Source organism: Odontesthes bonariensis, chromosome 17 (assembly GCF_027942865.1).
Source record: "Odontesthes bonariensis isolate fOdoBon6 chromosome 17, fOdoBon6.hap1, whole genome shotgun sequence".
NCBI classification, from domain to species: Eukaryota; Metazoa; Chordata; class Actinopteri; order Atheriniformes; family Atherinopsidae; genus Odontesthes; species Odontesthes bonariensis.
In genome coordinates this window covers 34,604,182-34,618,577 of record NC_134522.1, presented here as the reverse complement: position 1 = coordinate 34,618,577, position 14,396 = coordinate 34,604,182, and the positions used below count along the sequence as shown (strand labels likewise).

Here is a 14,396-nt window from a genome sequence, read left to right as displayed (position 1 = left end):
TCTGGAGCTCTTTGAGCTGGTTGTAGAAAGAAGAATGAAGCACAAACTTGTCAACATAATGGAAAACACTGCACACCCTTTCTACAACGCAGTGAGAGCGTGTTTAGTGTGATCAGCCACAGAAGCTTCTTCATCTCCGCTGCAAAAAAAGACCAGTTAGGACATCATTCCTCCGCACTGCAATGGCCTTATGTGGTGATAATCTGTAATGAATGTTCTTATTTTAGAACTTTAATTGAACTTTTCCTTTGGTCAGGAATAATTTCCATCCATCCATTTTATATACCTGCTTAATCCACTGTTAGGGAGCCCATTCAGCCCATTAACAAGGTCCTTTTCAATCTCATTTACTTTTCTTTTTTTTTGTCAAAGTGTTTGTACCTAAAAATGTGGTTCTCAATGCCTCTCTAAAAATTCCGAATATAACCTTTGTATTGTGTCCTTGAATGGATTTTTGGATAATATGAATTCAAATGTTGAGAAACTCTGTGGTTTCAAAATGACAACAAACAGCTGACCATCATCAAGACTATTTTCATTTTTTATAAAACTATTAATATACAAACCAAGATCTGTAGGCTCCTTGTTACAATGATACAATTTTACTAAACGGCAAAAAAAACAATTCAATTCATAAATGAAATTAGGTAAATAAATCAATTTTATATCTTTTCAGGATAAAATGAAAACCAGGTCAGAATTATTGCTCAAAACAAAAAAATTAACTATGACTAACTTTAAAGGTAACAACTAAAAATAAAATGTCCTCATGATGCAAGTTAAAACTTAATCTTCTTTTTATTTGTTGGAGTATCTAAAACAGCTGAATATCACCAGAAAACATCTAATCAATCAGTTTGTCTACATTTTCAAAACATAGTCGTGTCCCAATCCAATGGCAAACTGTCCATAGGCTGTTGTTTTCTGCAATGCAGCGTTAATGTCACATGATGAGAACTGCAACCCATCAGTAGTAAAATATGTATTCAGTGATTTGTTTTCCATAAGCTATCCAACTTCATCACTCTCAGGGATGTAGAGTTTGAGCCTAACCCAGCGGCTGCAGCCATTTCGTTTTTTGTAATTGTCCCACCATGCATTTTATAAAACCTAAACCTAACCATGTACTTTTATCACCCATCCCAACCTGGAGAGTGACAGCGCAGTATTAAGGAGGGAATCCCCAGCAGGAGGGACGTAGAACAGTTCAGGGGTCGGTGAACAGGATGAGTCTCAGGCTCGTGTGCTCTGCAGTCCCCATCTGGACGAGTGGATGCCATCACAGAGACAGATTATGGAGATGTAGGATGCTGAGGTACTGACAAAAACAAACTTCAATCGCATCAACTCAGCAACAGAGTAACTGTAGCAAAGTGCATCTTTTATGGGGCAGCTGTGGCCTAGTGGTTAGGGAGGTGGACTTAAGATCAGAGGGTTGCAAGTTCAAATCCCACCATTACCTCTCCCTACACCTCTATCCATGGCTGAAGTGCCCTTGAGCAAGGCACCTAACCCCACATTGCTCCAGGGGCTGTAACCAATACCCTGTATCTAAATAGCTGTAAGTTGCTTTGGATAAAAAGTGTCAGCTAAGTGTAATGTAATATGCAGTGGACCAGTGGGCTGTTCCACTTTCTGACTCGGGATTGGTTCGCTCAGAATTCTAACAACATAGTGATCTTTATCATGCTAATGTTTGATCTAGTTTTTCTTTTCCATGGTCAGTGATGAATCTTTAAATTTGTCAGAATGCCTTTCTACACATTTGTATCTGAATGATTCTTTTTAATATTCAGGTTGACTTTGTTATATTTGCCATTGACTTTAAAATAACTATCTTACCAGCATGAAGTCTGTCAAACCTGTCCACCCTCCAGTCTCCCAACAATGTGAAATAAATAAATAAAATAAATCACTCTTCAAATGGAATATTTTTCTTCAGTTTTTACACAAATCTTGAAATAACAAACAACGACTGAGACCACCTCTGCCCTGGTTGGAAACAACAGAACTAAAGATATGAGAAGGGTTGAAAGTTGATCTATCTTTATATGACAGGACCAATGTCAGCTTTGATTTCACATCACACTTGGTGTCCCAAAGGTCCGGCGGATTTTCTAATTTAAGGTAACTGAAGGTGTCATGGAGTTTCAAAGTCTGCACCACCTTATGAATCTTCTTAAGATGAAATACTAACACAGTTCAGAAATACCCAATGCTTGAATCCAGTTGGGTGAGAGCCAAAGATTGTCCAACAGGAAGTCCTTTTATTTTGACATATCCAGTCCCAGACCATAAAATAATCTTGGTGAAATCTTCTTTTACTTTTTAAATAAGTAGGAGAACTTCTTGTCCGTATTCAGAGTCTCTTACCTGGCCAGGGACCCTTCGTCGCCGTCTCTTTTTCAAAGCCATTCACTTTGTTCATATTTAATCAAAATAAAATATTTTCATCTCAAAAAAGAAAGAAAATGTAAGAAATTGTCCCTCTGCATACAAAAAGCAGGATATTTATTTTAGATTATTGGTTATTTTTTTTCCGATAGTTAGGAAAGAGCAATCTCCAACAGCGTTTCTGTGAAGACAAGCAGGTCTTGGTCAATATTTCTCTCTGTGTTTGAAGGCACTTCACGTCATGGCAGAGGGTGAACTCTTCTTCTCTGTCTGCCGCAGACAGACAATCAAAATATCATAAAAAAATATAACATTTAAAAGTATCTGTGTCACTCAAAAGAAAGAAAGACTGCCGTTTGCCTGTCCATCTTGCAGTACAGTACTGTTGATCTGTGGAGTAGGATGATGGAGAGGTGTGAAAGGGATGATGAGTTGGGATAGTGGGATGGGGAGGAAGATTGACATTCAAGCTGTTATTTCCTCTCTTATAATCTGCTGAACTTGGTGACAAAAAGGTCAAATTGTTCCGATATAAAGCTGAAATCAGATGAGGGGCGGGTTTGTCAGTTTGTTCACTTTATAAACTCTGCCCATCTCCATGAACCCTTCCTGACCTGATTACACTAACTTCCACAGGAGACATTCAGATGAAGAACATAGCTACAGGTCACCCGTGGAAGCGCTCCGAACCCAGAGAGTTGGGTAAAATGTGTTCTATCATTAATGAAACAAGCAACAGAAAACTGAATCTGAAACGCTTTCTGTGCAGTTGCTAAACATCTTGGAAGGTCAGCCCTAAGTGGTTTGAATGATGGGTCTGGACCAGGCCTTCCAGCTAACACGCACCCCAGAATTTCTGTAAACATTTCAAGCCACACATCAAAATCCTTAGAGTGCGCTCTAATGTAATATAACGTACACTGGTCAGACCCAACTTATATGACATTTTCTACTCTTATGTAGCATACAGCTGCTCAGGGGCGGTTCTAGGGGCCGGCAGACCGGGCAGGTGCCCGGGGGAGCATCGCGGGAGGGTGAAAAAAAAAAAAAAAAAAAAAAATTGTCAAAGCACCGGGTTTCGCCCGGGGCGTAAATCAGTGTCGGACCGCCACTGCAGCTGCTGTAGGTATTCAGAACCAACAAATCACTGACTTCCTCCTCATTTTTACGCCTTTTTCAGCACAGCAGCTTTGTGCTACAGCACGGATGGATCGATGGTGGAACTCAAACCTTTTTTTCAGCCCAAACTCTTCTTGGAGAATTCTAGAACCCCAATCAGTTTTTGAACGCTACAGCTTTTCTGGAATTCTGAAGACATTCTTGTGCAGTGGGATTATTTGAGGCTTTTCGACTCGACTTAACCATTAGCAGGTAACCGTCCAGGCAGATGGCTGCCCTTCCTGAACCTGGATCTGCCTGCCACAAGTCTCTTCCTGTTCTTTTCTCCACTGTTGCCTGCCAGTCTGTGCAAAATCAGAATGGGCGAAGAATAAAATTGAAGATTAGATGTGACGCGTTCCTTTTGAACTTTTTTAAAATACATTTCTAAGGGAAGGTGCTGAGAAAAACCACAGGAGATCATTTTCTGGCTGTTTTACTCGGCTAATTTAGTCTGTGCGTCTTTCTTTAGTCTTTTTTTTTCAGTGTTTTCAGTGTTCACCTAGTTTGTGTCCATCTCATGCTATTGATTTTAATTGTTGCTGCTGGATAGCCCAATTAGTTGAGCAAATGGCCCGTTTAAGGAGAATGAAATGGACTTTTACTGCATGCCATTCCCCTTTGTTACAGGACAGGTGTTACTGATGGGATACAAAAACTTTGTGCTCAGCTAGTTTACAGCTAATATCCGTGTAACTGGTTCATTAGCTGTTCAAAATGAATAAACACTCAGACAATCCAGAAGTCAAATATGTGGACATGCACAAAGAGAACTGGTTCTACAGAAGCTTTTCATTCTTATCATTTTGTGTCTTCTTGGTGTCTGCTCGGAGAATGTGCCACTTGTGTGCAAAATAACTGAATTGACAAAAAGAGGCATTCTCACTCCAGATTAAAGGATAAGAACGGTTTTTTGACATTGGGCCCTTAATTTCACATTATAACATGATGTTCTGCTCACCCCTGCTTGTTGTTGAACATTTGGAGCTGTTCCGAAGATATTCGAGAGGCGTCTGGCTGCTCTCTTGAGATATTCGGCCATGAAACGGTTTCCTATGGGCAAGCTTATACAGGCACAAACTATGCTGTTTATAATTTATTAATTACTGTACACTAGCACTGATAACGTGGAGGTGCGTCGCTTACTTAAAAAAATCCAGGTTATTGTAATTTAGATTTTTTTGTCGTAAAGTGGGTGTTACTGACTCCTCGTCGTGCTACTGCCACAGGCAGCCCACAGACCTGCTGCCTATTTATTCATTCGGCTAAAATTCAAAATTAGTAACCCGGATTTTTTTAAGTAAGCGACGCACCTCCACGTTATCAGTGCTAGTGTACAGTAATTAATAAATTATAAACAGCATAGTTTGTGCCTGTATAAGCTTGCCCATAGGAAACCGTTTCATGGCCCAATATCTCAAGAGAGCAGCCAGACGCCTCGCGAATATCTTCGGAACAGCTCCAAATGTTCAACAACAAGCAGGGGTGAGTAGAACATCATGTTATAATGTGAAATCAAGGGCCCAATGTAAAAAAACCGATCTTATCCTTTAAGTCTTCCCTGAAATAACAAAATGGAAGGCACACAGACATCCACATAGAACACAACGTCTGATGACATCATTGACTTCACATGGATCCTAAAGGAATCCGGCTTTCTGGGGAGGTGTAAGGCAACAAAGTAATCCTACAATCTGTCCCGTGACCTTTATGCAGCTCCCTGTTAATTGTCCGATATAAACATATCCATTTTAGACTTTATTTACACAATGTAAATAGTTTTTGGAGCAGATAAAGACATATTGTTTTAGCAACATTTAGCACTGAATTCAAACAAACTGACTTATGAGTGGACTGCTGACTAGCTACTTACCTAGTTAGTTAACAACATTATTTTGAAAGCTTGGTCTTCTCTTTTTTCTAGTTTTGGATGAACTGAGGCTCTCCTTCTGCTTTTACTCTCTGCTGAACTACAATTAGCATGCCCTGGACACCAAGGATGAAACTGGATGAGGAGATTTAGGGACCAGAGGATTCAAACGTTGTGTGTCCAAACTGGAGAGGGGTGGAGTGGGGAATGAGGGGTGGGGGTGGGGTGGGGCGGGGGTGGTCACCTCTGCCGGCAAATCAGAGCCAAACTTAGAGTGATGCAAAGTTGCCATATACAGTGTGACGAGGGTGGGGCAAATGACCTGAGATCTGTGTGGGACAGAAACAAAGAGAAAAGGATACATTAAATATTTCAAAGAAGAAAATAGTGTCACTTTCAATCTTTGGAATAAGATATAAAATCAACTTTTTTATAAAATTCAACTTCTTTTTTTCAACCTTCAAATAGTGGCAAGACCACATAACATATCTGCCTTATGTTGTATCCTGGGATATTTCAAAGTCTGAGACTGTAAGCCTCTGGGTAAAAATAAAACAAACAACAACAAAAAATAAATAAAATGGAACCTTAATGCTTAGATTTTGTAAATTCCTAGAAGTCCACAGGATCGTAATTATGTTAATCCCCATTTCTGAGTAAGTGAGCCAAGATAATCCCTTGCTTTGATATATTCAGACTGCTCTAAATATGTAGCTAGTATATTATTATTAATTCTATTACTATGTAATATTTCCTATCTATCTATCTATCTATCTATCTATCTATCTATCTATCTATCTATCTATCTATCTATCTATCTATATAGTGTTTGTAGATGTATGTAAACATAATAGACTTTACCACAGCACTGTATAAATGAAAGTGCAAAAAGGGATAAAAAAAATGTATTCAACACTTCCATCCATCTAGCTTTTTGACTCCATATGCAGCAGCCGTTTCCTCTTGATTATGAAATTCTCTATTCAATATTTACTACATTCAGATTGAGAAATAATTTTATTAATTGAAAAACACCACTGCTTTATAAACTATTCACTAAAACTTGGATTAATGGTTGCTAATAATTCAAAGAACTGCAATTTTAAGATAAAGCTTAATTTTGGTTAATTAAGTTTTCTTATTTTCACTATTCACTCTGCTGTGTCATAGTACAAGTTCATGACAATGTTTTGGTTAGGTTCAACCAAAACTCAAGATCAAGAATTAGGTCTGGCATTAAAACTACTAGGTTAGATTTAAGAACCAGAGCCATGTGGTCAGGAAAAGACAGTGGTCAGGTTTTTACCATAAACATGGCTTTTTATGTAATGTTTGATTGAATATGAGAAAAAAAAATGATCAAAAGGTAAACCTTACATTAATAAAATCTGAACAGAAGCTGTATCTCTTAGACTGAAGTCCTCAATTTTGAGAGAATTTAATAAAATCAATAAAACAAAATATTATAGTCAGGATGTAAAATTCAATAACCCATTAAAATCTTACTTAAAGGTGTTCTGAGAGGTTTGGTTGGTTAAAAAATGGATGAATCAAAGTATTTCATAGGAATACCTCTGCCTAAATTTAGAAGCTTGGTGTATTACCAGCAGTAAGGATGAATTAATATGCAATTTAAGGGGATTTAATATTAGTAATTAGTATTAAGATACTAATAGCTCTTCATGAGAACAAAACATGATAGAAAGAGCAACGGTGTCTTTGTATTTTGCTTTATTGCTACACTGTGATGGTGCTCACTGTTTGGTGGAGGGTCTTTGCATTCACCCTCCTCGATCATGACATCATCGATAGCAATATCTCCTTCGACACCAGAGCCTCGGACTCCCTCCATCACCATCTACAAGAAAGAAGAGAGCAATTACAGTTTCTCAACTTTTCTTGATCAACTACGTGTAATGCAGTTGATGCAGTTTGTAATAAGGTACATATCAAACCATATGCACTTTATTACATATGGTTTGATATTCAGTCAGGATCATCGTCTCCACACCCATCAGTTTGAAGACGGGCATGGATAACGTGATCTTTTGGATTAGATAGCCTTCGCAAAGGTGGAACCTACCTTGCATGGAAACACACGGCTTTCCTTTTAGTGTTCCAAACACCTCCGCACAATCACCACCTTAACGTGGTGGAGCGGTTTGAGTATCCCCATGATCCTGAGAGCTGTGCTGTCGGCGGCGTTAGCCCCTGGTAGGGTCTCCCATGGCAAATTGGTCTCAGGGAAGGGGTCAGACTTAGTGAAATTCAAAGACCTTGATGGAGCGGCACCAGAGGAATTTAGTTACCTTGTCCGGAGAAGGGAAACCGGGGTTCGGCTGAATGCCTCCGCGTTGGAGTTCTCCCCGGTAAGCGAGAGGGTCGCCTCATTTGCCCAGAGATGCTAAAGGCTCTGGATGTGGGGGGGCTGTCTTGGCTGACACGCCTCTTCAATGTCGCATGGAGGTCTAGGTCAACACCTATTGAGTGGCAGACCAGGGTGGTGGTTCCCATTTTCAAGAAAGGGGACTGGAGAGTGAGTTCCAACTACAGGGGGATCACATTACTCAGCCTCTCTTTATAACCAAAGCAAGAGCTGTCCGCATTCTTGGCACTAATTCGAACTTGTTTGCAGTGCGTGTTGGACTCCGCCAGGGCTGCACCAATCCTGTTTGTGATGGATATGATCTCAAGGTGTAGTCATGGAGAGAAGGGCGTCGGGTTTGGGAACTATCGCTGCTTTATGCGGATAATGTGGTTCTGTTGGCTTCTTCAGCGCCCTTAAATGGTAAATGGACTGTACTTGTCTTCTAGTCTTCTACTCTAACTGACCACTCAAAGTGATTCAACAGTACATGCCACATTCACTCACACTCATACAGCACGTCTTAGTCTCTAACTATGTGCTTTGGTACGTAATGTGGGGTTCAGTGCCCAAGGACGCTTCGACATGTGGCCCGGGGAAGCCGGAGTCGAACCACCGACCTTCCGATTGGTGGGCGACTGCTCTTCCTCCTGAGCTATATCCGCCCCTTTCCTACCTGAGTGTGAAGCGGCCGGGATGAAGGCCAGCTCTTCCAAATTCGAGGCTTTGGTTCTCAACCGGATAAAGATGAATGCTCTTGCCGGGTTGGGGATGAGTCCTTGCCTCACACTTTTAAGTATCTGGGTATCTTGTTCATGAGTGATGGCAAGTTGGAGGGAGAGATGGAGAGATGGATTGGGTCATTTGGACTATATAAAGATGGCTGAATGATATCAAAGACAGGCAAGGTGATCGTGACTAAAGGGGTTGAACTACCAAAAGGCACCATAGCAGATGTTCTGGACTGCTACAAATATCTTGGGATCCCACAGGCGAATGGCAACCACGAGGAGGCCACAAGGAAGTCAGCCACAACCAACTACCTAAAAAGAGTAAGGTAGGCCTTGAAGAGTCAGATAAATGGAAAGAACAAAGTCAGAGTCATCAACACATAAGCCCTTTTCAGTCACCAGATACCCCACTAGCATAATAATGTGGAGAAGGAGGAGATAGAAGCCACTGATATCAAGACAAGAAAGCTCCTCATAATGCACGGAGAGTTTCACCTCAAGTCCAGCACCCTGAGATTGTGAACTACGCAATAGGAGGGAAGCTAGAGCCTAGTGAGTGTCAGAGCCACTATTCAGGATTAACCAACAAAGATCTAGGAATACATCAGGAAGATGGCCAACAGTGATGAACTGCAAAGTGCGTGTCTCAGTAAGCTGAAACCAAGGGGAGGCAAGGAGGAAGAGGAAGAATCATCATGGAAGAATAAGCCTCTACATGGCATGTACCACCTACAGATTGAAGAAGTGGCTGATATCGACAAGCCTATCAGTGGTTTGAAAAGGCTGGTCTGGGTTAGGGTTAGTACTGAGGCACTATTCATGGAAACTTAAGAACAGGCCTTGAGCACAGCAATAGAGGCTGTTATCTACATCACCACACAGGACCCCAGCCAGGTGTAGTCTGCTCAAAGAGCCCTCTGAGACAGTCCAGTACAATGTGGTGGGGGTGTAAGATGCAGGCAGGTACGGCATACATGAAACGCCTTAACCAAGTGTACAGGAACATCTGTACCAAGTATGGGTTGGAAGTTTCAAAGTCAAAATGGGAGATACCTCCAAAGGTAGTGGAGAATGACAGAGCTAAGATCCTGTGGGACTTCCAGATCCAGACTGATACCCATGTGATAGCTAACCAACCGGACATTGTGGTGGTTGACAAACTACAGAAGAAGGCAGCAGTGACAGATGTAGCAATTTCATGTTACAGTAACATCAAGAAAAAGGAACATGATAAGCTCTAAAAGTTTAAAGATGTGGGAAATGAAGGAAACAGTGGTACCAGTGGTATTTGGAGCCCGACTGTGACCCTGAAACTGGGAGAATGACTCCAGCAGATCTGGGAACAACATCAGAGATCTCTGTCCAGAAGAAGCAGTTCTAGGAACAGCTGAGATACTGCGTAGAACCCTCAAGCTCCTCAAGGTCTCTGGTAGAGGACCCAAGCTTGAAAGGGGAGGGGGGGGGGGTACTGCCCACAAAGATGAGTGTGGAGCTATTATTTTTTAAACTATAATGAATATAGTAATATCACTAAACACCGCAATATTTTTTATCTTTGTGAAAAGTCAACCACCAGAACAAGGATCCGAACGTGACCAATTTACAAATTAAACAAAAAGACAACTATCCATCGATTGATTTAAAAAAAGTCCACTTTTCATTTTTCCCATTTGAACAATACAAATTGAACAAAGCACTGCAAAGTGGATTATCTGTCACTTAAATAATAAAGAGAAACAGTTTAAAGTTTAACAAAATTTCATCGTCCAATAAAGTTCCAGTATCTTTAGTTTGTCTAGCATTTGAGTAAATGTATCAGTAACTATCCACTAGTTGAATATAGTATGTACCTGAAAAGCTGTTGTTGGGTGAATGTTGACCCTGGCCTGTCGCCAATGGTCACCTTGATTACCATTCAGACTCCAGACTGAAGTGTCCTTCACCTTACGACCTTTCTGACGCAAGAAAACGTTCAGAGCTCCTACAGGACAAAGAAACTGTTTTATTTGGGAATTTATGTTATTAACATCTTATATGTACAGCACCTGAGACAGATGGCACCCTGTTGCATTCTTACCTATGTGTTTCCCATACATGTGGTAATAAAAGGCCAAGCAGTAGGTGGGGTTGTTGCTGACAGATGAAAGAGGGGTGGAACTCTTGGAGTTTATGTTGAAGGTGGGAGACAGCAAACGGGCTTTGTCACCTTCCAGCCTTGGCCTTGATGTCTCAATGTACATATAGAAGCCTAAGAGACCACAAAAACAGGTCAGGGTTAGACGACAGCTTTGGGAAATAATTAATTCCAAACGCTCAATCACAGGACACGATTGCGCTGCACTCACAATGAGCAGACTTTTAATGACTTTGAGTGAGGCTACTTCACTTTGTGTAACATCTTACTCTACATTCTGACAAACCTGACGATTAAAGCAAACCTGATATTCCTTCTTGTGAGTGCGAGGTCCCCAGACAATAAAATGGACAAACTTGGAGCACTGACTAAGCCTCAGCAGGGAAACTGGGAATGCCTTATTAAGCGTTTTACATGGATGTAGGAGCATATTTCAGACGACAACGTTGCACCTGACATTCAAACTATTCGAGCAGACAGACTGCTGACCAGGACTGCAGTGCTTGTTAACAACAGATGGAGTTATCCTGGATATGTTACTGTGAATCTCTGCACTCTAAACATTTTGTTGAGTTTTTTCACCCATGTTATCTACCTAGAGTTCAAGTGTGCAGTTTTGTATACCTTCAGCCTCCACTGATGTCGACTGTGATGTCATCAGCTTAGTTGTCACAAGGCAACAAACAAAACACTTGAATGCATTCATCGTACCACCAATTTTCCAACAGTTTACCAACTGCTCTACCAGAGAAAACAAAATTCTATGTAAATAATAGAACAGCTCTTTGCCCCTTCTCCATTCAGCAACGCAGACCATAACCTGGTAAGTTTAAACTCCACATACACACTCATTATTCAACAGAAAAATGTGACCAAAAGGTGGTCAAGGTGAGCTGAAAAAAGAAAAGAAAAGTCTCTGAAGGGGTGCTTTGAGGCCACAGACTGGCATGAACTGTGAGCCACAGGAAAATAGCATCAATGATATGGCTGAGTGTGTGACAGGCTATATCAACTTCTGTGTCAACAGCTCCATCCCCACTGGGACAGTGAGATGCTTCCTCAACTATCAACATGGGTACTATGACATAAATGGATATGATGATCAGATATATTGTGACGGAAACAACCAAGACAGAGTGATAATGTTTAATGTCAATTCACCTTTCTCTCTCGAATGCTCACTCCTGTTTGTTTTATTCAGTAGCTGTTTTCACTCATGAACTACAGGAAAACAGGTCATCAGACAGTGTCCTGGATATGATGTTCACTGTAAAATGAGAAATCTGGTTATTCATATTCCTGAATAGGCTCCATGCCAAAGTGCACCACATCCAGAGCACACTGAGTATGCTCTGCTACCCTTCTTTATCACGCAATACACCCATATATAATACTCAGAGTGGTCATATTTACATTTAACGTGTATTGACTGATTTGTAAAGTTATCTCATCCATCAAGTAAAACGTAGGAAATGATTCCACCTTAAGTGCTGCTAATTCCTTCTGAGCTGCACAATTAATCTATTGGCCTACTGGAGACAATGGAGACAATATACGGATATAATCTTTAACATGAGAGCATAAATTTGTTCTTGTTTAGATTAATGATTTGCAACATGAATATAACAATGTTACATGTGATTGGATGATCTGTTATCGTTAAACTTGCTTGTTAACTTATTATTTAAGTTTTGTCAAAATCGCCCATCTGTGATGATGACTCTAAATCACTTAAGTAAAAAAGACGTTATTCAAAGCGCAGTTAGTTATAACCTCTTTCAAATCATTTCCATTTCTTTCCTTAACTGACATTGGAAATGTGACATCAAACACAGATGAAATAGGTGACCTTGGAGATTGCAGCAATAATATTGGACGGGCAATAAAATTTATTTCACTGAGAGAACACTCCGTTGGCAAAGCCTGCAAACAGACGTTGAACTGTTGGCTGCAAGCTTTTTTCCCATTTTGCCTAACAACAGAGTTACCTGCCGACCTATGTGATGTGACACCATCAGTTAAGTTGTTGTCCAGCTACAAAAACACCTCCCCAGTGCATCCATGGTGATCTCTGAAGATTTCACCTGCATTTCTCTCTCCGTTACACTTTATTGATCTCTTTTTTTTATTTTATTCAACAATTATTTTATTCTGAATTGCTATCTATCTATAACTATATTTTATACAGCAACAATATAGTTACCCCTTGAGGATTATTAGTATTACTCAATTGAACTGAACTGAATTATATTGAATTAATGTAATAATATGATAAGAATGACAAACTCGGGCTTCTGGTTAGGATGCCTCCTGGACGCCTCCCTGGTGAGACACGTCCCACTGGGAGGAGGCCCCGGGGAAGACCCAGGACACGTTGGAGAGACTATGTCTCTCAGCTGGCCTGGGAACGCCTCGGGGTCCCCCCAGAAGAGCTGGAGGAAGTGGCCGGGGACAGGGACGTCTAGGTTTCTCTGCTCAAGCTGCTGCCCCCGCGACCCGATCCCCGGACAAGCGGAAGATAATGGATGGATGGATGGATGGAGAATGACAAACTTCTTTTCATTACATTAAGAATGTCTCACGTCAACTGCTGGAAAAGTATGCTAAGTGCCATTTTGTATTATTTTCTTACTTGTACAAGCAGGTGATTTTTAGTGCAAACTGCAGCTACTACAGGATCCACTATTTTACATGAATCCATCACATAACTCGCCCTTCACTGAATGGTTTCAGAGGTCAGCTAGGGAAAGGGCAAAGGCAAAGTTACAATCAATTACCAAATCTTATTTTTAGTTACTTGGCTAATTACAGTAAATGCTGCATGATTAAGAAAAAGGAAAAACAAGTTCCCTCAAGATTGTCCTGAATCAGGAGCTAACTGTGTTGCTATGGAAAAAAATATTGATGAGACCCTGGAGGACTGTAATTAGATGATGAGTGAAGCTTAATTTGTGGCTCTGTGTTACAAACTATTATGTAGCCGTATACTCTAGGTTTTAGGTAGAGCAAAATTAGATCGCAATCATATTTAGGTCATTATTGATGATCTACATTGCCAGCTGTATGAACACTACAGTCCACTAGTGGCGGTAAAGCTGGGTGATGACCACCAAGAAAAAACCTACTACGTCGGTGATTATGGAAGTGGTTTGGATTCAGTAACTTGTAAGTTAATACAATGTGCAAACTGTTGGTGAACGCCAAAAACGGGAAACACAACTAATATGTTTAATCAACTGGAAAGGTATCACCCCAGCGACCACGCAAAAAGCATAAAAAAGCAGGCCAATAGATACAGGAAAGCATCATCTCATCATTTATGGCTGCTACCCCGTATGAAAAGCATTCAAAATGAGGCAGAGAGATCACAAGAAGTATAATATTTCATTGAAATAGGCATGATTTAAATGTACAAGTCTTGTGATCCAGACTTTTATTTGGAATATGTAATTATGTTACGTTTGTGATTATGTTACATTTATAGTTTCTATTAAACTACAAGGGGAGAAAACTAGCATTGTATTTTTGCACAGCTGAGTGTTTATATGGTGTCACTTAGCTTTGGTTAATAACCTCTGTTCTAATATTCAACTATATTTGTTTTATGTTGTGGTCATTGTTAGTATGTTTTTGAAACTGACAGCATTAACAAACTCTATATCGTGATTAAGATTGATCAATATAGAAAATATTGTGATAATATTTTTTGTCATATCGCCCAGCCCGAGTTGTAAGTGCTACAAA

General features: G+C 40.4%; 1 protein-coding gene across 3 annotated transcripts in view; it reads right to left on the bottom strand.

Moving 5' to 3' along the window:
* Positions 1–619: 619 nt before the first annotated feature.
* mdga2a (MAM domain containing glycosylphosphatidylinositol anchor 2a) overlaps positions 620–14,396 on the bottom strand; it is a 93,032-nt gene continuing 79,255 nt past the window's right edge. The window contains exons 14-18 of one of the 3 annotated variants that reach the window (XR_012766800.1): positions 10,596–10,766; positions 10,369–10,499; positions 7,181–7,280; positions 5,426–5,751; positions 620–2,784 (exon numbers count right to left, since the gene is read on the bottom strand). Coding sequence is in view for 1 of the 3 variants with exons in the window: in XM_075448243.1 (XP_075304358.1) it covers positions 2,724–2,784; positions 5,667–5,751; positions 7,181–7,280; positions 10,369–10,499; positions 10,596–10,766 (548 nt within the window). In the remaining 2 variants the exon portion in view is untranslated. Of the gene's footprint in view, positions 2,785–5,425; positions 5,752–7,180; positions 7,281–10,368; positions 10,500–10,595; positions 10,767–11,813; positions 11,920–14,396 lie in introns of those variants that run through there. The other 2 variants (XM_075448243.1, XR_012766801.1) reach the window with 2 other exon arrangements.